Source organism: Schistocerca americana, chromosome 3, assembly GCF_021461395.2.
Source record: "Schistocerca americana isolate TAMUIC-IGC-003095 chromosome 3, iqSchAmer2.1, whole genome shotgun sequence".
Lineage (NCBI taxonomy): Eukaryota > Metazoa > Arthropoda > Insecta > Orthoptera > Acrididae > Schistocerca > Schistocerca americana.
Window position 1 is genome coordinate 345,410,247 of NC_060121.1, and position 23,429 is coordinate 345,433,675.

Consider the following 23,429-nt stretch of genomic DNA (forward strand, 5'->3'; position numbering starts at 1 on the left):
TAGTTAAGTTTCATACAGAGCAACATATTATGTAATATACACCAAATGCAAAATCATAGCAATACCAATTTCTATTTCAAAGTTTTTTTGAATTTCACGCATTGTCTTACTTCCATGTAAATATCACAATAACCATTAATGAAATGATGGGCTCATCAACATGAGCCAAACATATAGATATAAGTAACACAACAGTGAAATTTTTGACCAAACAGTTTCTATCAAATCATTGAGACAGATAGCAGGGCGTGCACCTTGATTCTGTCATCACCAACTGGCCAAAAGGTGAAAATATTGTTGGCCTCACCTTCTGAACAAATGAGCGAATTCGCTGAGTGCTTTGGACCAAAAATTGGTCACTGTGCATCAGCTATCGTATCCTGCATGGACAGAGAATGTTGAAGAAAGGGTGTATCAGTCTTAGCACGACCTCTCTGGGGGACACCACCTTAACTAAGCACTGTCCATGCGGGTGGAGAGGCTTGCATATCCACATGAAGCTGAGGGCTATGCCAAAAGTAGAGGACCTACTGCCAGAAAGGCCTCAGCCGATGGATCAGGCTAAGTGTGTCCCACAATGTCCCATCTTCCCTATCCACTCCTAGTCCTACCCAATTCCCTTTCCCAACCCAAAGTGTGATGCGATCTGTGCCATGGGGTGCGTGGCACATGGGAAGATGTGTCGCAAATGGAGCCACAGGGATACCGGGTGACCTTCCTGAGTAAGTAGCCTTACACCATGCAGGGAATTCATGGTGTGGACCGTGTAGATTCCCAAATCTCATGGGACCAAAATGGACACGATTAAAGAAAATAAAGAACAACAAACTGAGTGGCAAACTGAGACCTGACACCCAAACATCAGGGTCAGGACTGATGGAAGGCATTCCCACTACTGAATCAGGGTCTAGACCTGAGCCAGGAATGGGAAATGTAACCAAACCAGATAAAGATTAAAGCCTTGTCTGGGGCCTAAAGGAGGAAGCTACTCAGGGGACAAAGGAAAAAGGAAGGGAAAGAATGGCTTCCTAAAGACAAATGGAGGGAGTTAAAGGGACTTGAAGCTAAGACCCCAAGAAAAAATTGTCTCAGGTTGAAGAGGATATGCAGACCCCCACAACATCGAAGACAGGCAGCAAGAGGATAAGGGAGGAATCTAAGACTCCCTCCTCCCTGGATAAGCGAGCCCAGAAGAAACCGAGGCAAGAAATAGTGAAACAGACCTATAGTACAGCAGTCTCAGTTTTTAAGATGGCAGTTATCCAGAAATGCTATCCACTGGTGGCCATCATCTCACAGCAGGAGGAATCTGTACAGATGGCCCTCTTTGAAAAGCTTGGAGGGGGGGGGGGGGAGATGCAGGTCCAGGACCCAACTTCAAGAGGGTCTATCTAGATCGTGGTGCTCTCATTTTTGTCTCTTGTGAGGGGGTGCACACGGTGGAATGGCTTAAGGACAAGGTGCCCATGATATCCCCGAGGGAAGATGCGAAGCTGCTGGTCAAGACGGCAGCGGAACTTCTAAACACCGCAAAGGTGTCACTATGGGTAGCAAAGATTCTTAAGGATGTCTCTACTAAGACTTTGAGAAAACAGGGGCTCAGAACCCAAAAGTCTCAACAGAAGACTGGAGAGTGATCAACCAGAAGGTTGTACCAGAAGGACGAATCCTGTTGGTGGAGGTCAGAGGGAAGTCCCTGAAGGTGATGCGAGAGCAGAACCTGGAATTGTTTTTAGGGTTCATGTAGGTCACCATCAGGGTTCTCAAAGACCTCAAAGGCAATAATGGCAGCAAGGCAGAGACTGGAGATTAATCTGCAGCACAGTAAAGGGGCCTCTGCTGCCCTGAGACGCTGCCTGGGGAGGCAGGAAGTCAACATGGCCCTGATACACGAACCCTACTTATATAAAGGGGGTGTATCGGGCCTCAGTGGCACTGGAGATAAGCTGATTTATGCCAGAAATGGAATTTCTTTCACACCAATGATGGATTTCTGCTCCAGGGACCTAGTGGCCATTGAAATGCAGCAATGTGCGGAAGGTATCACGAGGGAAATTATTTTGGCCTCAGCATACCTTCCTTACGAAGACAGCTCTCCTCCTCCTTTGCAGGCGAGGAGACTGGTAGAGGCTTGCCATCGGCAAGGTGACCAACTGCTGGTGGGATGCGATGCCAGTGGCCACAACCTGGTGTGGGGCAGCTAGGACACCAACAGTAGAGGTGAGTATCTTCTTGAATTTCTTTTAGCCAACAACTTGGAGGTCATGAATAGGGGAAATGAACCTATATTCAGGAATAGGAGAAGGGAAGAAGTAATTGATATAACTTTTGGTTCCATGATGATGGGTAAATATGTCAAACAATGGCATGTAGTGTTAGAGCCATCCTCATCAACCACATGTACATTAAATTCAAGGTTGGAATGGGAATCACAGACCATGACCTATAGGAATCCCAGGAAAACAGACTGGGAGACATTTAGGAGGGACCTTGACTTAGACTTATCAGAAATTAAAACCTCAGTAAGGAATACAGTAGAGTTTGAGGAAGTAGCAGAGGCTGTTTCCTCTGCCATAGTGACCTCACATCAGGACAATTGCACAATCACCAAGAAATGCACAAACAGGAGTGTGCCTTGGTGGAATAATAACTTATAAATTCAAAGAAAACAGGTACAATGACTGTTTAACATTGTGAGACATAAAGGACAATGGGCTAAGTATCGTGAGACCCCTGTCAACTACAACCTTGCAATCAGACAAGCAACGAAGACATCCTGGAAGGCATTCTGTGAGGAAGTGGAGTGCACGGCTGCTCAAGCCAGACTTCACAGAATCCTCACTAGAGTACAAATCAATCCAGGAAGTACGTTGAGGAAGGAGGGTGGAGAATATACAAAGACAGTACTTGAGATGTTGGAACTGCCCCTCAAATATCACTTTCAGTATGCTCTGCCGGACAACACAGACCAGAATGTGATCCCGGAGAGACAATGGTTCCCAGGAACTCTAAGAGAGGACAGGGAATCGGCCAAGGAGTGTGTGGACTTTAATAAAATCCAGTGGGTGGTGGGAATATTCCAACCATTCAAGTCCCCTGGCCCAGACGGAATTTTTTCCAGCTCTCCTGCAACAGGCAGGAGAGAAACTCATAAGAGTCCTATGCAGGTTATTCAGGGTTAGCCTAGCAGTAGGAATCATTACCAATGTTTGGAGGGCAGTGAAGGCTGTCTTCATTCCAAAGCCAGGGAGAATTGATCATACCAAGGCCAAGAATACGAGACCAATCAGTCTGTTCTCCTTTATTCTCAAAACATTTGAAAAACTGGTTAATGTATACTTTGGGGAGAGGAGGCTAATTAGGGCACCCCTACATTCAAACAAACACGCAAATCAACCAAGTAAATTATGTGAGACAGCTCTCCACCAACTCATTGGGAAGGTGGAGAAAGCACTTCACTTCAAAGAAATAGCTCTCTGCAACTTCCTGGATATCGACGGGGCCTTCAATAACATGACCTTCGATTCCATGGTAAGGGCAGCAGGTGTGCGTGATCTAGGGACCGCTATAAGTAGGTGGATCAGGGCGATCCTTAAGGGAAGGAAGGTGGAATCTAGTGGTGAACGAACTCATCAAGGAACTAAATTTTATACAATGCTTCTGCCAAGGATACACAGATGACCTTGTCATAGTAATACTTGGCAAATTTACTGACAGTCAGAAATATGGCACAATGAGGATTGGACATTGTGCAAAATTAGTGCATTAAACAGGATCTGAGGGTTAATCCTAAGAAGACTGTTGTGGTGACATTTGTGAAGAGGCATATAGCCAACATTCAAATTGGAATCTAAAGCTCTTCAATGAAACTCTACCTGTGAAGGGGATAGTGAAATATCTAGGGGTAACCTTAGATGAGAAACTAACGTAGACCCCCCACATTAAGAGCATCTGCACCAAGGCAAAAAATACTCTAGTGGGAACCAGAAGGGCTTGTGGTAAAAACTCGGGCCGAAGCCCCAGAGGTATGTACCGGATATACACCACAGTGGTTAGACCTAGGATTCCCTACGGGGCCGTAGTGTGGTGGAAGAAGGTAGAACAGCGGGTTGCAGCTAAGGAGCTTGCTAAGGTGCAGAGATTGGCCTGCTTAGTCATAACAGGCAGAATTAGCAGCACACCAACTGCTGGGATGGAAACCATGCTAGACATGCCTCCACTACACATTTCGGTCACGATGGAGGCAGCAGCTGGGGCATACAGACTTAAAACTGGCAAGAACTAGATCTCATTGGGATATCCAGAATCATACACTATATTAGTGAGTGAGGTAAACATAGGAATGGCTGGGGAAATGCCTGTAGGCTATATAATAACTCCCAACTGCTTCAACAAGCCTTACAATATAATAATTGGAAGGAGGGAGCAGTGGGAAAAAACTGTTCGACACTGTACGGAGGACATTGTTTGGTTCACCAATGGGTCGAAATCAGCCAAGGCGTTGGGGCAGGCATGTGCGGGGTTCAGCAAAGACTGGAGGGCATCACCTCTCCAGGAGAACTGGCCTCTGTATTCCAAGCTGAAATTAATGCAATCAGGGCATGTGTGGAGGAGAATAAGTGTAGGTGCTACAATCACCATGGCATCAACATCTATTCAGACAGCCAGGCAGCCCTCAAATCACTGGCAGCTCCTGCAACAAGGTCTAAGATTGTTGTAGAATGGCACAGGAATCTGGTGGAAATAGGGGGAAGCAATAGGGTAAACCTAGTGTCGGTCCCTGGCCACTCAGGGATCTGTGGCAATGAACAAACCGACAGATTGGCCAGGACGGGGGCAACCACTCCATTTATTGGAAAGGAACCTGTCCTGACAATCACTAAGGCTATGATCTAACTACAACTACAGAACTGGCTCAGGAAACAGCATGTAGAATGTTGGAACAAGGTCCATAAACAAAAACATGGTAAGGTAATGATGCCCAAGCCATGTTTTAAAAGAAGCTCTGTAATCCTGGGGTTGAACAGGAAAGAGATCATACTCATGACTGGACTGATGACTGGCCACGGGAATTTCAAAAAACACCTACACACAATGGGTATAACGGAAGAAGACCCTAAATGTAGGATCTGTGATGAGGGTGAAGAAACTGCATCACACCTAATCTTCGAATGCATGGCATTGGAGAGCAAAAGATACAGAATCTTTGGGACAACTAGACCTGAAGAAACTGCGTCTAACAAAAAACTGGTAAAGCGGCTCCTTGCGCTATTTAAGGGCATTGGTTGGCTTTACTAGATACACAAGGAGCAATACCGCACAATGAACTCTGTTTTGGTGCAGGCAGTGGCGGTTTAGACCTAAGCTGTTTTAGCTTTCCTGTCAAAATCAAATCAAATCAAATCTTAGCACCAAATTCCACCACTACTCAAAGATATCACAAAGCTCGGACTTATGCTACAACCAACAAATGACAGCCCATCATCTGACCAATGCAAGTACAACCTACTTCTCCAATAAGTACATCATCCCACAAAAAATCTAATATTTGGAGGATGGACTACAAGCTGGTATGTCTTCACTTTGGATGTCCTGGACATATTGCACAATACCGTAAACAGAGAAGACAAGTGTTTGATGATTATCATGCTGCAAGATGCCATCTATCACAACAGTCCATGCCAGTCACTTGCAGATGATTATAGTGGGTCGAAGTAAATCACTGTAACACAGGCGAGATTGCTTTCCAACACATCGCAGCCATTCTCTGTCACTGAACAAAGGTACCAGGCATTCACCTAACCCTCAAATTTAGGAAAACCAAACGAGACGCCCATCATTGTTTCCAGGGCTCTTGGGTGTCCAGCCGGATGCGATCATTGAAGACCCATGAAATTTCGGCAAATAACCTTTCCGCCATCATCAGGTGGTTCAGATGGAACGGTCTGTGTGCTCATTGTCATTGTTATTTATGTCCGTCAGTCAGGCTTCAATTCCCTGTGCCGACGGTCCGACTGACGGACCTTAGGACTTCAACGATCGCATCCGGCTGGACACCAGAGAACCCTGGGAACAACACATATGCCAGGAAAGCCTCCGATCACATATGAGATGACCATCAATGGAAATGATTCCAAATTCCTAGATTTCAGGAAGATGTTTGACTCAGTGTGCCACTACAGACTGTTAACAAAAGCCCAAGCATATGGAATAAGTTTCCAGGTATGTGAGTGGTTCAAAGACTTCGTGAGTAATGGAACCCAGAACACTGTCACCAGCAATGAGTGTTCGAGACGAAGGTATCATCAGGAGTACCCCCAGAAGTGTGGTAGAACCACTCTTATTCTCTATACAGGGTGAGTCACATAGGACATAACACCCCTTTTATTTCATGAATGGTTCCAGATTTCGAAATGATATTTTTGGCACATGGTAACACACAATGGGGCACATACTTTGGAATGTGATAGCCTTAACTCTTGTATTGATTTAAATATTAAAGCAAGCGTGATTTTTTCAAATTGAATGATATACTTTGTTTTAACAGCATCTGAAAGCAGTTGGAAAGATGAGTACAATGATATAATGCTTTTTAACGTTGAGGTTGAAATTCTTTGTAAAAGAACCCAAGAAATATTCTAAAACTGAAAGGCAAGTTGGCCAGACTCAACTATTGCACTGCAAAACACCAGGCTACTTCACTGTATCAAGCTTTCTGATCATTTATTTTTCTGCCTAGCAGAAACTATATCATCTACTGCCAGGTCATTTCTGCTTCAACATTCATTGCATGCAGGCATGTACACCAATGAAGAGAAGTTAGTGCAATAGTTGAGTCTGGCCGACTTGCCTTTCAGTTTTAGAATATTTCTTGGGTTCTTTTACAAAGAATTTCAACCTCAATGTTAACAAGTATTATATCACTGTACTCATCTTTTCAAGTACTTTCAGATGCCATTAAACAAGCATATCATTCTATTTTTTAAAAAATCTTATTTGCTTCAGTATCTCAATCATCATAAAAGTTCAGGCGCTTTATCACATATCTAAGTACATGCCCCTTAGTGTATTATGGTTTGTCGAAAACCTCATTTTGATACCTGGAACCATTCACAAAATAACAGGGGCATCACATCTTACGTGACTCATCCCATATAAAGAAATGATCTGACGGATAGGGTGGACACCAATCTGCACCTCTTTGCCAATGATACTGTAAGAGCCTACACTGAACAGTGTCATCATTCTCTGACTGTAAAAGGATACAGGACAGAATTTCTATTCAGTGTGATGAATGGTACCTTTTTCTAAACATAGAAAAATGTAAGTTAATGTAGATGAGTAGGAAAAACAATCATGTAATGTTGAAATACACTATTAGTGTCATGCAGCTTAACGAAGTCACACTGACTAAACATCTAGGTGTAACACTGCAATGTGATATGAAATGGAAGAAGTAAATTAGGATGGTAGCAGGGAAGGCAAATGGTCGTCTTCTTTTTATTGGGAGAGTTTTAGGAAAGTGTAGCTTATGCACAAAGGACACTGTGTGTGGAACACTTGGGTGACCCATTCTTAAGTATTACCTGAGTGTTTGGGATGCCCACCATGTCAGATGAAAGGATGACAACGAAGCAGTTCAGAAGCATGTTTCTAGATTTGTTACCAGTAGATTCTACCAATATGCAGGTGTTGTGGAGATGCTTTGTGACCTAAAATGGGAATTTATGCAGGAAGATGATGTTCTTTTCATGAAACACTATTGAGAAAATTTTGAGAACAAGCATTTGCAGCTGACTGCAAAATGATTTTACAGTCACCAACATATATTTTGCTTAAGGACCATGAAGACAAAGAGAAAATAGGACTTGTTTGAAGGCTTATAGAAAGTCGTTTTTCCCCCCACTCCATTTGCAACTGGAATAAGAAAGGGAATGACCAACAGTGGTACATAGTACCCTCCACCATACAGCGTATGGCAGCTTGCACAAAATGTATGTAGATGTAAACCTCCTCCATGGACAACAGTCACCAAGTCGTCAGGAAATCTCACTGACATCATCTTTGATGGCCAACCTGTCCAGGCGCTAATTGACTCAGGGTCTTCATTTTCTGTAATGACAAATGTTTATTGTCATCAGCTAAAGAATAATATGTTCCGTAATACAAAAGCAATTGCACTGAAAGTTGCAAACAGGAACTTCCAGCTGACAGGAAAAAGTACTGAAAAATATCTATCAATCACAGAATGCAGCAATCCCTCGAATTTGTCATTTTGACAGGGTGTAGTCATAAAGTTATTCTCAGTTGGGACCTCTTGCAGGCATCAAAGTAGTCATACACCATAGAAGGTCAGAACTCCAGACTGAAAAAGCTGTTCCAACAAGCACACATAACAATGATTGCTCTGGGTGGTTGTTTGCTGTTGGGGACGACATCATCCTATTGTCATCAATGAGACGAGTTCCAGTCATCAATTGAGATACTCAGTTAAACTGTGAAGCTTCTCTCAACTGCAAAAACCTACTCAGGATCACAATAGAAATCTACATGGTAGCAAAAATCATAAGCATTGTAGGTGATCAATGAGAACTTCTGACCACTAACAGTCACAAGCAACCATAACTCATCCTTAACAGTATGTGCAGAGGGGCCAGGAACCAGTCCTGGATGGGCAGAACACTGCCATCAATAAAGGAATCATGCTCCACTACCCCTACAAATAATACTGGGAAGGAAGATACTACTGAGCTGTCTATAGGATCTGGCCTCACTAAGGAACAATGTCGGCAACTATTAGCTGTCCTACACCTATTTTCAGATACTTTCAAATCCAGAGTGGAGAAAAAAAAAACAGACCAAGCGGCCCATGGTAAAATACTGTATGGACACTGGGAATTGTCTACCAGTTAACCAGCCCTTGTATAGGGTATTGCTCGCTGAATGAGCCCTTGGTCTTTCCCTGTGGTCCCTGAGAAGAAGTGGGTGACACATGGTGTTTTTGTGTCAACTACCAGTGACTGCTTGAAAAGAGAAAAGCACTTATCAACTATGGATATGCTGACAAGCTACTGGCAAATCTAGGTTAATGAGACTGATGTAGAAAATACTGCACTCATAAACCTGATGGTCTGTAGGAGTTCAAAGTTATGCTGTTTGGATTGTGTAAAAGGTCCAGCCATCTTCGAACACACAATGAACAACCTACTTTGACACCTTAAATGTATGATGGATCTTTGCTATTGGGATGATACTGTCGCTATTTTCTAAGACATTTGAAGAACATCTAAGCCACTTGACACCTGTCTTTAAGTGTGCTCAGACTGCAGACCTCTGCCTGAATCCAAAAAAAGTATTTCTCCATTGGCAGCATAGAGCGCTTGCCTGTAAAAGGAAAAGGTCCCGAGTTCGAGTCTCAGTCCAGCACACAGTTTTAATCTGCCAGGAAGTTTCATATCAGTGCACATTCTGCTGCAGAGTGAAAATCTCATTCTGTTTCTTCATCGCTTAAGAAATAAAAATCTTGAGGCACCTAATGGATGGTGATGGAGCCCACCCCGATCCAGAGAAAATAAAATGTCGCAGATTTCTCAACTCCTTGCAGAATAGTGATGTCAGACGTTTCTTGGAATGCACTTGTACTATCGGCAACTCATAAAGGACTTCTGTACCAAGGTACATCCATCGCAAGAAGTACTTTAAGGAGACACCAAATATTCCTGGAATGAGCTTCACGAAAGACCTTTCCTTCTGCTTAAGGAAGCACTAAAATCTTCAGTCGTAGCTTTGTATGATGACAATTTTGAGTCAGAACTCCAAGCTGATGCTAGGGGTTACTGTACAGATGCAGTTCTAGAGAAAATTGAGAGGCAATAGCCTATGCTTTCAGAGTACCGCCAAGGCAGAGATGAATTCTACAACTGAGGCCTAAAGAGTACAATGTCACAGTGGTATACAAATGCAGAACCTAACACAAGGACACTTATTGCCTTTCAAGGAATCTTCAGGTGGAACACAGCTGCTTGGATGATCTCAGTCCCTGCTGCACTAAATGACACTGCTGCTGAACAGAGAAGGTCCTGAAAACCATAGAAACCTTGAAGGAGGATGAATTGAGTAAAGGAGAATACTAATTAACAAACAGAACATTTTATACGAAGAACTATGAACCAGTGGGATGGAAATGGTAGTTCGTCATACCACATCTACATCCAACTACCTTTATTTCGACAACAGTCCTACATCTGGTCACCTGGGTTTCATGAAGACTCTACATAGAATTACACAGGTATCCCTGGTGGGGTCTCTTCTGATCCAATAGACACTATGTGAGCTATTGTAAAGAATGTCAGTGTCAGAAGGCTCCCAAAGTTGACAAATGGTTATCGACCTGCACTGACTACCTCATCTGGAACATGCAACACTGTTCTGTGCTGACTGCCAAAGCTCCAGAAATTGCAAATCTCATTGTAGAAGAAATCATTTTGAAGCATGGTACACCTCTTGTGATGATCTCTCATCATCATTAAGTTTTCCAGATGAGACTAGTATAAGAAGTAATTGTATGTTATGAGATCACCTACAGGGTGAAAACTGTCTACTGTCTTCAGATGAATGGTCTCACAGAATGCTTTAATAAGACTCTGGTAGATACAGTACTACTCATCGTGAAATTCGCTTACAACACAGTGAAGCAAGAGACTACATACTTCACACTATCATTCTTTTTGCTCCATGGTCATAAGATCAAAATAACAATTGATGCACTGTCCCATATTAATCAGACAATACTAAGGGAGACTAAAATTAAACACCTCATCACCATGAGTGAAGAAGCTAGGTAGCTGGCTTGCATGTGGACCCTGGATGCCCAAGAAAAGACCAAGTGTGCTATAATGCCAAGCACTGACCAGTGAAATACAGCTCAGGAGACTTGGTATCGATTTTTACACCTGAGTGGAAAATGGAACTTTAGGAAAAGTTAATACTTTGGACCATACTATGTCCTTCATTGCTTGTGGGATGTCATATAGGAAGTCAAGGATTATGACTCTTCATCAAGAAAACAAAAGCACCCTCCATATGAAGCCATACTACAGTCCTGAGATGAAGATTGACAATGGGATGTTCAATGAAACTGAAGACCCACTCAAAGATTGTGAAGATTGTGAAGCTTCTGAAACATCAGGCTGCTGGTACTCCAGGAGAGGGAGCAATGCTAAGAGCTGTTGCACATGTAGTTTGGTGTAGTGGTTAGCTGGCATCACCAGCTCTAACACGATCACCAGTAATCATTTGCTATACAGTATTATCATTTCTGGAAGGTTATTAAAATATCTTATGTTTTGTCATGTTTGTGTACTCTGGAATATTCACTGTTTGCATAAATACCAACATTTTGGAATATCTGATTTTTGTACAAATAGCTGCACTCTGTACTGGAAGTCAGTTCTGTTCTAGCTCCACACTGATGTAAGAATAAACGTGCCTTCAGTTCCAAGTATTGTACCTCACTGATGACCCTGCCTTCGGATTTGGATTTGATTGTGGTTTTAATGTGACAATATCATTGACATCCGTCTGTCGCAAGTCTTAGAACATATTGTGAACTCAAAAATAATGAGGTGTTTTCAAAAGAATGACACACACACCACGCCAACCAGCATGTATTAAGGAAACATTGGTCACGCAAAACACAATTTGCCTTTCTCTCACATCACATATTGAATGCCGTAGAGCAAGACAATTAGGTAGATACAATATTTGTTGACATCCATTGGCTCAGTAATGTGCAAACAATTATTAATACAAGAACAATAACATTTTGTCACACAAAATCTGTGGCTAAAATGAAGCTTTCTCAGTGTGGAGAATGAAGCATGTTATCTTAGATAGGTGTGCCCCACTGAAGTTTCTTGGGAAACTTGTAGTTCATGTTGCATATAAATGACCAGGCAGGCAACATTAACAGTAACTTCAGATGTTTTGCACATGATGCAAGTATGTATAATGAGGTATTATCTGAAAAAAGCTGCACAAATATCCATTTACATCTTGGTTATATTTGAAAGTTGTGCAAATATTGGCCACTTGCTTGAAACATTCAAAGATATATACTCTGCACTTTACAATTCACGAAAATGTGATAATCAAACAATGGAGAATCCAGGATGGGATAACAATATATGTACACAATCCCTACTTGCAACCCATTGCCTCATGGTTCATATCCCTGTAATAACCCTACAGTGAAACCCCACTTTTATACTTTTCAAGGGACTTAAAAAAAATGGTGTAAAATGAGCGAAAATATAAAATGTGGGAAGTAACGTTTTAAGATGTAAAAGTTATGTACAGGATACCCCCTTGCATTTTCAAACTTAATGTATGTGTGCATAATAGGCATCAAAAACTTCTTAGGGACTTGTTTATTATCTAATAAAAACTGCTGATATAATGGGAACTGATAATTGGGATGCAGAAACGTTTGACTGACTTTCAGAAATCATAATTGATGTTTTTAAACACCTGTAGCTGTCACTCATAATTTAAATAATGAAACACTGCATCAGTTACATATTTTCCCATGTTTAGCACAGTGAGTTTCGAGAATTTGTTCTCGATATCAAGTGCAAATATTTACATAATTATTTTGTGTGGTGTTTGCATATGTGTTGTTCTGTGTCTCTTGAACTGTAGTCATCTTTTTGAGGTTATCTGGTACTGTGCTTAGTTATGTAGAAAACCACACACACACACACACACACACACACACACACACACACACACACACACACAAACTATTACTCACATTGTTTTCGTGTAACGTCACAAACAATACTTTTGTAAATATTGCATCTAACAATGAGAATAAACCCTTAAAACATGTTTCGGTCAGCATGAGAATATATGTAATTCGCACTGTGTTCAAACGAAAAACATTTGAGCAATGCAAACTGAATGAAGGTGTCAACTAGTGCTACAAGAGGCCAAAAGATGAAACACACTAAATATGGTTTGACAGAGATGTGCTGATGATTACAACAATCACAAAACTGTGCATGCACTGTATAGACAGTTTGGAAATGGTTGTGATTGGTCCTGATTTCTTTAATCTTTATTGGTACAAATCTAGTTACTCCTATCAGCCACCATGCAGAGTAGAATTTGGCAGCAGCATGAACTGTTCCAATTTTTACAGGTTTACCAGTTTAAATCCGCTAAGTAGAGCTCCCTGGTGTCAAGAAACTTAGCCACATAATGTTTTTAAACACTACTTGACAGCCAACATCATGCCAGCATCATTTTGCGTCAGTATTTTTTCCAGGAACATTTTTTCATAAAGCATAAATCATGGGAAAATTATAAATATGTTGACGCAAAATCGGGTGTGAATTACCATTGTGGACATAGGAAATTTGATGGGAGCAATAAAAACATGTATTAAACAATGGGAAAAAATTAATTCCGGGAACGTAAAAGTGGGTTTATACTGTAGACGAAAGGCTTGTCCCATACATACTCTACCACCATCTACTCCAGTCCAGTCATAAACATCACCTTTCCCATCAAAGGCAGGGCTACCTGTAAAATCATTCGTGATTTACAAGCTAAGCTGCAAACACTGTGCAGCATTCTGTGTGGGCATGACAACCAACAAGCTGTCTGTCCGCATGAATGGCTACCGACAAACTGTGGCTAAGAACAACTGGACCACCCTGTTGCTGAGCACGCTGCCCACCAAGACATTCTTCATTTCAATGACCGCTTCACAGCCTGTGCTATCTCAATCCTTCCACTCAACAAGAGCTTTTCTGAAACGTGCAGGTGGGAACTCTCCCTGCAATATATCCTACATTCACGTAACCCTCCTTGCCTCAACTTGTGATAGTCATTGTCCTCACCCATCTAGCCCCTTCCCTTTTCCTATTGCAGCACTACACAGCCTTCTGTTCCATCAACGCACCCAGTCTTTTTTCTTCTCTCCTTTCCACTACTCTCCACTCTTCCCTGCCCTCTGTATAACCCCACAAGTAAATTTAGCTGCCCTACCCTCTCTACCTCTTCCCTGCATGCTCCCACTAGAAGTTCTGTACCATACCCCACCCCTACACTGCTATCCCTCCCACTCCCCGCCTCAGCCTCCTCCTTACCCCCACTCATTTGCCTCTCCCATCATGTGCTGCTGCTCGCTCGTAATCTGGCTTCAGCTGCCAGTAACTATGGTTGTGTGTGTGTGTGTGTGTGTGTGTGTGTGTGTGTGTTTTATCCTATTTTGACAAAGACCTTGTTGGCCGAAGGCTCATTTTGTGACAATCTTTCTGTTGTGCCTACCTGCGACTCAGCATCTTCGCAAAAATTTATAATCCGTGACTCCACTATCAACGAGTCAATTGCAAGCAGTTAGGTCACAGAAATACCTGTGTGTAATAAATTTTAGACAAAGAGAAGATTTAAGTAACACAAGCATGCACAGAGGTGCTTATGCAGACATTCATTCCATGCTCCCCAAGTGAATCGAATGGGAAAAGACCATGCACTTCACAATGGTTTGCAAAGTATAAATGTAGCCTGTCTAAAAGATCACACATAGACATCTCGTCACTTAAAAGCAGTTGCAAATAGTTAAGCTCTAATTTAATTTGTCACTTTCAATAAGCAAATTAGTATGGAAACTTCTTTGAGTTTACTGAAAACTGTAATCCAGAAAGGATATGATAAATGTGAAATGTTTATCAGAATTTTGCAATGATAAAAATAAAGTCAGTAAACCAGTCATTATACTTTCATTTATTACTTGCTAAATATGCTTAGTTGCAACTAAAAATTTGGATACACAAGCTTTGTAATCTTTCACCTCATAAAAAAATTCTGTCACAATACATAAGCTTTGTAATCTTTCACCTCATAAAAAATTTCTGCCACAATACAATGCTTTTAATATTTCATGTATGTACACAATGTGCAGATGTAATATATCATACCATCCACAGTCATATATAATAAAACTGAGACATAGTTACAGGCTGACATTATTGATTGCAGCTGGATATTTTAAAACTGCTTGTCCGTTAAGTGTCACAGTCATTGCAGTACATGATTGTAACCTAGAAAATGGTACAGAGTAGCAAGGACTCCAACAGTACCGGTAACAGAAAAAAAATTGTATAACCCAGAACAAAGCAAGATGAATGGGTAATATTACACATCCAATCCTTCTGAAGCCCTCAAAAAATAACACCTTCTCATTCTGTTTATGAGAATAGATCACTGCTTAGCAAACAAAAGAGGTCAATGTGCAACATATGGGTACTTGTATGAGAATAGATCAATACTCATTACATAGTAGATGGGTACATGTATGAGAATAGATCAATACTCATTACATAGTAGAGTAGAACTGACTAAGCAGAAATTACTTTAGAATGCTAAACATTTGGAAAATGTCACTTTTCAGATCCCCACCACAGATATATATATATATATATATATATATATATATATATATATATATATATCTGTGTGTGTGTGTGTGTGTGTGTGTGTGTGTGTGTGTGTGTGTGTGTGTGTGGTTTTAGCTTTGAGGAAGGACTGTGTCTGTCCTAATTGGTTAGCATTGATCCATCTCTATTACAACAGTCATATTGCAGTCTAGATTTTTCCACACACTTATAAAGCATCACATTTCTTATTTTTCTTAGTTTCTTTGCTCACTGTGAACAAGTGGTTCATCCATTACATTCTGATACATTGTAGTAGTTCATCCATTATGATCCAACACTTTTGTTTGCAACACTAAATCATAAGAGATTATGATTGTTTCAAAATTCCACAGCCAATATGCTCAAATTAGGTGAAAATTTCTAATAACATAATGTAAACAAAGTAGTACATAAATTCTTCTGCAGTTCACATTTTAGTTACTTCTCCAATAAAGGAAATGGATGCACCGATTTTTATCTGATCATACATTTTATTCTACAGTAACACTGTCAGACTTTGCTTTTGCTTGCTTTTCTCCATCTGTTTCAAGATTTTTGTCAGTTTTTTTCCCCATCTGTTTATCTTCTCCATACATTTCAACATTTTCACAAGGTCTTTTCAAATCTGTTTGTTTTTCTCCATCTATTTCAAAATTTGTGTCAGTTTTTCTCACATCTTCTTGGTCTTCTCCATGAGTTTCAATTTTAAGAGGTATTTTCACATCAGTGTGGTTTTCTCCTTCAGTTTTAACATTCTTGTCAGCTTCTGTGACCACAGTTTCAGTTTTATGTGGTATTTTCACATCAGTTTCGTTTTCTCCTTCAGTTTTAATATTTTTGTCAGGTTCTGTGGCCATAGGTATTTTCACATCAGTTTGTTTTTCTTCTTCAGTTTTAACATTTTTGTCAGGTTCTGTGAGAATATCGTTAATCTCATTAATATCTTTCTCTTTAGCACCTTTTCTTGGAGGTAATACTTTCAAAAATGCTTCTTTCCAACTCATGCCACTACTAACACCTAGCAGAATCTCAAAAACTGAAAAATAAGAATTGCTGTTGTTACATTCATTCACACAGTAACACATTTCTTATTTCACAGGATAATTCACACATTCTTACCGTGATCGACTGTCAGTACTTTCCTTGTCTTCATTTCCAAGAACTCTTCAATAGGAAGTTGTCCATGGCTAATATTTTGGTCCACAGCCACTCTGTAACACACGCCCTGAAACAGGAAGTTCCTGAATAGCTGAGAAGGAAAATGGGAATGGTTATGTATCAAACAGAAAGAAATATATCATCAGAAATGGCAGAAAAGGTGAAACCACTAAGAACAGGGAGGACAGGCCTTCTTTATAACTTAGTGAAGACTAAAAGGAGCCACCTAGTCCAGATGTTCACACAGTAGCTGTTAGAACCTGTAAGATAGCAACCCTGTTGGAAAGCCGTATGGTGAACAAACATGGATGACTACTCACCAATCCAAACTGCAGGTAGCATGGTGAGCCAAACTTGGCTATCATACTGATTAAATGTACTGCAGATCAGACTGAGTTGAGATCACCATGGGCATGTGATCAGCAAACAAACTGCTCAAGTTGATCCCATGCACTGAGACCTGCTCTGAGAATGTTGTGAGTATAGCTTTGCTATGTTTTAGAATTGTTCACATATCTCATAGAACTCTTCAGGCCCTGAAAGATAATTGTTAGAGGCTCTAATGCCAAATCTGAGCTCCAGGGACTGCAATAATTCATACCAGGAGAATTAATATCGAGTGTAGTGGAGAGATAGAACTATGACAATGGCTTCAGTTACTGGGGACAGCCAAATACACCAAAAACTTCATCTTACTGCATAAAGTTTGACTAAATAGACAATAACAGGGAGATTATGCTTTAAACTGATTCTACTACTATTTGGTTAGGATCAATAAAATGTGGAACGTTAGGATATGAAGACAGCATAGTGGAGTTGGAAGAGGAGAGAAATAATATCAAATGAGGTACAGCAGCACTAGCAGAAGTGGAGTGGAAAAACAAAGACCACATAGAATTAAAATTGGGGCACATGTTTTGCAACACACTTAGGAGGAAATTTAGATTTAATCTTTACTGTAAACAAGAAAAGCAAAACCTATATTACAGATACGGAAGGAGCCTCAGACAGTATATTATTGCTTGATTCAAAACCAAAGGAACCATACTTAGTGGAAATAATTTACGCCTATGTTCCAATCTAGGCAGCAATGTCCTCACATTCTAATGAGAAGGTATTCATGTAGAGTTACAGAAAGTACTAAATAGTAGCAAAACACTTTACAAGAGGATAACGGCAGATTCTGTAGCAAAAGTAAGTCAAAATCAAAGAACGGTTCTTCAGCAAGACACCAAAAATTACAAAAAGGTCATATGTAAATATAATTTGCCAAAAGAAACAACTTATGTTCCTAACACATGTTCCAGCAGAAAACGAACAAATGGACTTGGCCGATCCAAAAATGAGAGTATACAGGATAGGAGTTGTAAAACAGACTAAACATAAGATATAGACAGTAATAAACAAATCCTAATCAACAAGTTCTGCATCTTACAAAATTAAAATTTTACAGACACAGGCAAAAGGAGACATATTTAACAAAATTACTTATGCATACAAAAAAGACATTGCTTGTTTGACAATAACGAATCAAAAGAAAACCACACATGGAACAAGCCAACCTTTAAAGAGAAACCAAAAAATAATGGGAACAGGATATAAAATGTTAAGTTAAACAAAACGTTTTGAAATGTCTTCTAGAGGATGTGAAAGATACAATGAAAATTACGTAAGAGAATAACTGAACAAGGGTATAAAGGAAACAAAGTAATGTTAGTAGACATAACATTTCAGCTGTTACAAGGATCAACTTTTAAGTTTTTTACAAATGGCAATTAGATGGCACTACTGAGATGTGACTTTAGCGTGTTAAAACAATGACGGCAGTTCAGTAACTGGCAGAGTAGTTTCTCTACAGTGAATGTTTAAAGACAGTATTGCGTAAAACTGGAAATTTACATGAAGGTTTTCATAAATAAATATCTATACATAAGCCCAGTTGTGTTGAAATTACTTCAGGCAGAGCAGAGGTGGGCTGACATGTCTCTTTGTACCCCCTTCCCAGTTCTCCCCCCACCCCCTTCCTCTCTCCCTCTCTCTCTCTCTCTCTCTCTCTCTCTCTCACACACACACACACACACACACACACACACACACACACACACACCAAGGAGTGAGGAGTGAAATATCGTCAACACTGTCACCAAAGAGCCTCCATCAAACCCAAAAGCCATGGATTCCACACTAATGTTGGTCATTGTCAAATATTTTTACATGTCATATCTCCTCATCCATCTACATATGCTAAGTAGGAGTCATTACTTACAAAGTATTTTTATGCATATAGTGAATCATCTATGTACAAAATTTGGCTGAAGTTGTTCCACATTCCTGATTCATACTTGTACGCTATCCCATTTTCATACCCACCCTTACTCCATGGAAGGTAGGTATTCTTACTCACACGCTATTTCTTTGCAGGTAGTAAATAATACATGAACCAAGTATGCTTGAAATCAATCCAGTATGTGTATCTCATACATATTGGACATACTGTCTCCTCCCCGCATCTCTGTCCATCTCCTATGCCCCTCTTCCTTTTCCAGCTGCCCACTACCCCTCTCCATCTCCCATCTGCCTCCTACACTACCCCCTCCCTTCCTCTATTCACTTCCTCTTCCCCTCCCCCTGAGCATCTCCTCCCCCTTCCTCTCTCTGTCCATCACTTTCTCCCCCTCTGCCTACCTCTGTCCATCACTTTCTCCCCTCCCCTCCCCTCCCCTCCCCTCCCGTCTCGTCTCTCCGTCCATCTTCTCCTTCCCCTCTTTCTGTCCATACCCTCCTCACCCTCTCAGTCCATATCTTCCTACTCTCTCTTTCTCTGTTCATCTCCTACTCCCCTATCTGACTTTCAATTCCTCTTTCCCCTCTCTCTACTCAGCCGTGCCATTCCAATACTACCTGCACAATATGCCAGTCGTGCAATGTAACCTAGATGAAATAGGTTGAAATCTATCCAGTGATTTAGGAGGAAATGTAAAAAAAAAAAAAAAAAAAAAAAAAAATACATGACTACATTTATCAAAAATTATAAGAAAATCATCATGAATATTGTCAAAAGTGTGATATGAATAAAATGATTTAAGTACTGAATTCTGTTTGTAATGAAAACAATATTATCAAAACATTATTTCAAACATAATGTTCAAATAGAATATTAAATAAAGCCAAAAACACATTTTCGAAAGTTATTAATTTTCAGTAGCCAACAACCTATGTCAAAAAGAAAGAAAAAGTGCATCTCTAGAAGAAAATGACAATCTACATATTTCTTATAAAATTCTAAAAGTTATTGTATTTTTTATTAGTAAAATAGAAACTTAAATACCTTGTGAGCATTGTGGTCCACCAATCCACCAATTATGTACACTTTATCATCCTCCAATTCAGTAATTATGTTATCAGATTCACTTGTAAGGTATACTAGTTCACTCTTATTAAAGATTTCAGTGTAACTGTCACTGTGAAAATAGATCTGTTCAGAGATATCAATTTAGTCATGATATTATCAACAGCTACACAACAAACCTATGATAATAATGATCACATACAAATCTATTAATACATAATAATACACGTAATGAGTAACAAACTACTCCACACTGTTAACTGCTTCCTCAGGGAGGAAAGAGGGATAGGTTTAGGATTGCTGGGAAAGAAAGGCAGTTTACTTAGACCTGTAGTTTATATGGCAGTAGTCACCAGACTTATGTAGCTTGTGAGTTGCTGCACCGGTCTGAAGTCTTACTGTGAGCCACCAAATGAAACTAGGACAGAAATAATAACTTGTTTGGGAAAATCTGACAATTGCCTATAATGTTTCATTTCCAGAAAACATGAAATTAATTTTAACTAAACTACAAGAAAAAGAATGTCTTTTTATCATCAAGCTTATTAAATGTAATGAGAAGTTTTTTTATGTTTGGAGAGTAAATAGTGACTGCCATTTGAATACAGTTCTCCAAGTGTTCATCAGTCAGCCTGTTTCCATAGCTGTTTTTTATAACTTTCATAATGGAAAAAGAAACTTCAGACAGATATGTAAACATGAAAATTTCCTTCACTTTGAGACCAAGCTGGATCAAAATTGGGTATTTTTCTTTAAAAACAAGAGGCCAAATATTTTCAGAGCTTGCATATTGGGTATTTTTCTTTAAAAACAAGAGGCCAAATATTTTCAGAGCTTGCATAAAGTAATTTTAAAGATAAATCATTTTGAAAATCAATCAGTCCCAACTCAACCGCAGCAATGTCTCCTTGAAAATCAAAATGCTCCATGACCCAAGTAAAGAACTCTTCTACAATTTGACAGACTGTGCTACAATCGAAATGCTTTTGAAATCTTAGAAGTGTTTGTTGAATTGACTTTTCATAGTTTGCTGCAGGATGGAGGCATTGAAGAACCTTGCTTGTCAAACATTTGTTTCAAACAGGTAAAGTGTTTGTATTCACTTTGGATAAGATTTTTTCCCAAAGTTCCAGCTTTTTTGAGAATGAAGCGACATCTGAAACTTTTCTGCTAATATCTTTATCCTTAGCTCGAAGCTGGAAGTTAAGGATATAAACTTTTCCGTGATGTCTGTGAGAAAACCAAAATCTTTTTATTTTTTTATTTATTTATTTATTCATATTCCATTGATCCAGTATGCAAGAGAAATGCATGGGTATGGAACAAGTCATAATTATACACAAGAGAAGTACTTATAGATGCTAATAGATATAAATTTTAGTACTGTATGGGAATAAAATACACTAATAATTACAAGCTAAGCTGTTGTGCAGTGAAAAAAGGTATAAAACAATCAAATAATAAATCACAATTCTTACACATTACACGCTTCAAATTTGATAGAATTGAAATGCTTTGTTATGAAATGAGTAATAAATAATTGAAACCAGATTTTCTAGTTCACAGAAGAATTGGCCTCAGTCTTTCAAAAATTTACCTAAGGCAGAAAGCAACTCTTTAAGTGCTGTAAAATTCTACCTCCACTATGCCAACAAACTTTCACATGAAGCAGTTGATCACAACAGTGGAAATCTAGTTCATCAGTCAGTCCGATGATGAAACATCTCTGAATTGCCTGAGCTCTAACTTTGTTCACAGCTTTTATGATTGTTTTCATTACACTGTTCATTCTTAAACACTTTCCACACAGCGACTGCTGGTGTATTACACAGAGTGAAATAATTTTTGAAATTCAGAATGATGCCTCAGTTGCTTTTTTATTCTTGTCTAATGGTTTTACAGAAGTTGATTGTTTAGTATAAAGTTTGCATTTTAGATGCCTTGCATTTTCTTTCCTTGGAGCACAATCCAGCAGAAAACCCTTTTCAGTCCTTGAGTGAATGGTTTTGAAGCGACATTTGATGTTCCCTTTCTTCCCAACTGATACACTTGCATAGCATAGTAAACACACACATTTGTCCTTCACTTGGTAAAAAAAATAAAGTTTCCCATTCCAAATGAAAGTTAAAAGGTTTATGGTTTTTTCCTTGAACATACCATCTTTAGAACAAATCTAGCTTAATATCTATGCCAAATCAAGCTATCCACATTAGCGACTGTCTGATACACACACGAAAAACATAAGGTGCAAGACCTCACACATATACAATCAACTATGAGGCCGACAATGTAGTACTCTTCACTGACAATGGCTGTAGTGGGGGAGCAATAAGCACCTGCTGTCCTGAGCATGGTCTGAGCTCAGTGAAGCAATTCATGTTATCCAACCTGGGCATTACCACAGGCTACTGAAAATGTCCTTGGAGCTGCTAGTAGCTCACAATCAATGGTTAGGCAGTCATTGGTTTAGAGGGACTCATCTGTAGTGAATTCTCCACTCAATCAAGGGTCTCAGTAAACTGCCCTGACCTCCATCTCCCCCCCCCCCCCCCCCCCGCCCCTTTCCCAGAAATCTCTTTTTCCTCTAAGAGGGAAAAACTAACAATTTTAAAAGCTGAGAATAGGATTTTCATTTTTCAATGGTATCTATTGTCTACTGTCTACTGACAGTAGACCCGCCTCCCACTTGCCCATTCTCACTCACTCATTCAGCCCAACTCATTGTCACTCTAACTGTCACTGTCTCCTGTCTTACTGCCACAGTCTCTTTCATTCCGTTCCATTACTACAGTTTCCTCTCATTGTCACTGTCTCCCTCTTTCTCTGTCTGACTGAACTTCCTCATTCATTTTTTCCCACTGTTGCTGTCTCTCCTCATTGTCACTTATCTCTCTCTTCCTTGTTGCCACTGTCGTAGACTCTGTCTCTGATTACCATTGGCTCTCATTCACTTCCAATTTTTTTCTTCTCTTTATTCTTCTCTCTCTGGCAGTGTGTGTGTGTGTGTGTGTGTGTGTGTGTGTGTGTGTGTGTGTGTGTTTTAGCTGACAGATGCTTAGCATCGTGGTTATCAGCATCCTTACACATATTAAAATAAAAGAATGTGGAGAAAATAACTAAAATTGTTGTCACACAGTAAGGAGTAAGCTTATAAAATGACAAGCATTCACTCACTCCCACATCACTCATGTTCACTGACACTGTCTCCTTCATAGCATTGTTCTGTCACTGTCAACTACTATCTTCCACTGCCACTGTCTTCTTCTCCTTCTCTCATACTGCCATTGTCTCCTTCGCTCTTTCTATACCACAACCACTGTCAACTCTCTTCCAATGTTTATTACTTTTCTGTCTCTTTCCCACTGCCACTGTCTCCTCCTTTCTCAGCATAAAAATGCATGAATATGTCCACATCCCAAAATATTTGGGACAATTTTAAA

The 23,429-nt window shown here is 40.0% G+C and overlaps 1 protein-coding gene across 2 annotated transcripts in view; it reads right to left on the reverse strand.

Annotated features, from left to right (window-relative positions):
* Positions 1-15,518: 15,518 nt before the first annotated feature.
* The window catches only part of LOC124606792 (tRNA methyltransferase 10 homolog A), a 32,618-nt gene continuing 24,707 nt past the window's right edge, over positions 15,519-23,429 (reverse strand). For both annotated transcript variants that reach the window (XM_047138860.1, XM_047138861.1), the window contains 3 exons: positions 19,969-20,115; positions 16,602-16,707; positions 15,519-16,518 (listed from right to left, as the gene is read on the reverse strand). In XM_047138860.1, coding sequence (XP_046994816.1) covers positions 15,974-16,518; positions 16,602-16,707; positions 19,969-20,115 — 798 coding nt within the window. In that variant the 3' untranslated portion in view covers positions 15,519-15,973. The remainder of the gene's footprint in view (positions 16,519-16,601; positions 16,708-19,968; positions 20,116-23,429) is intronic.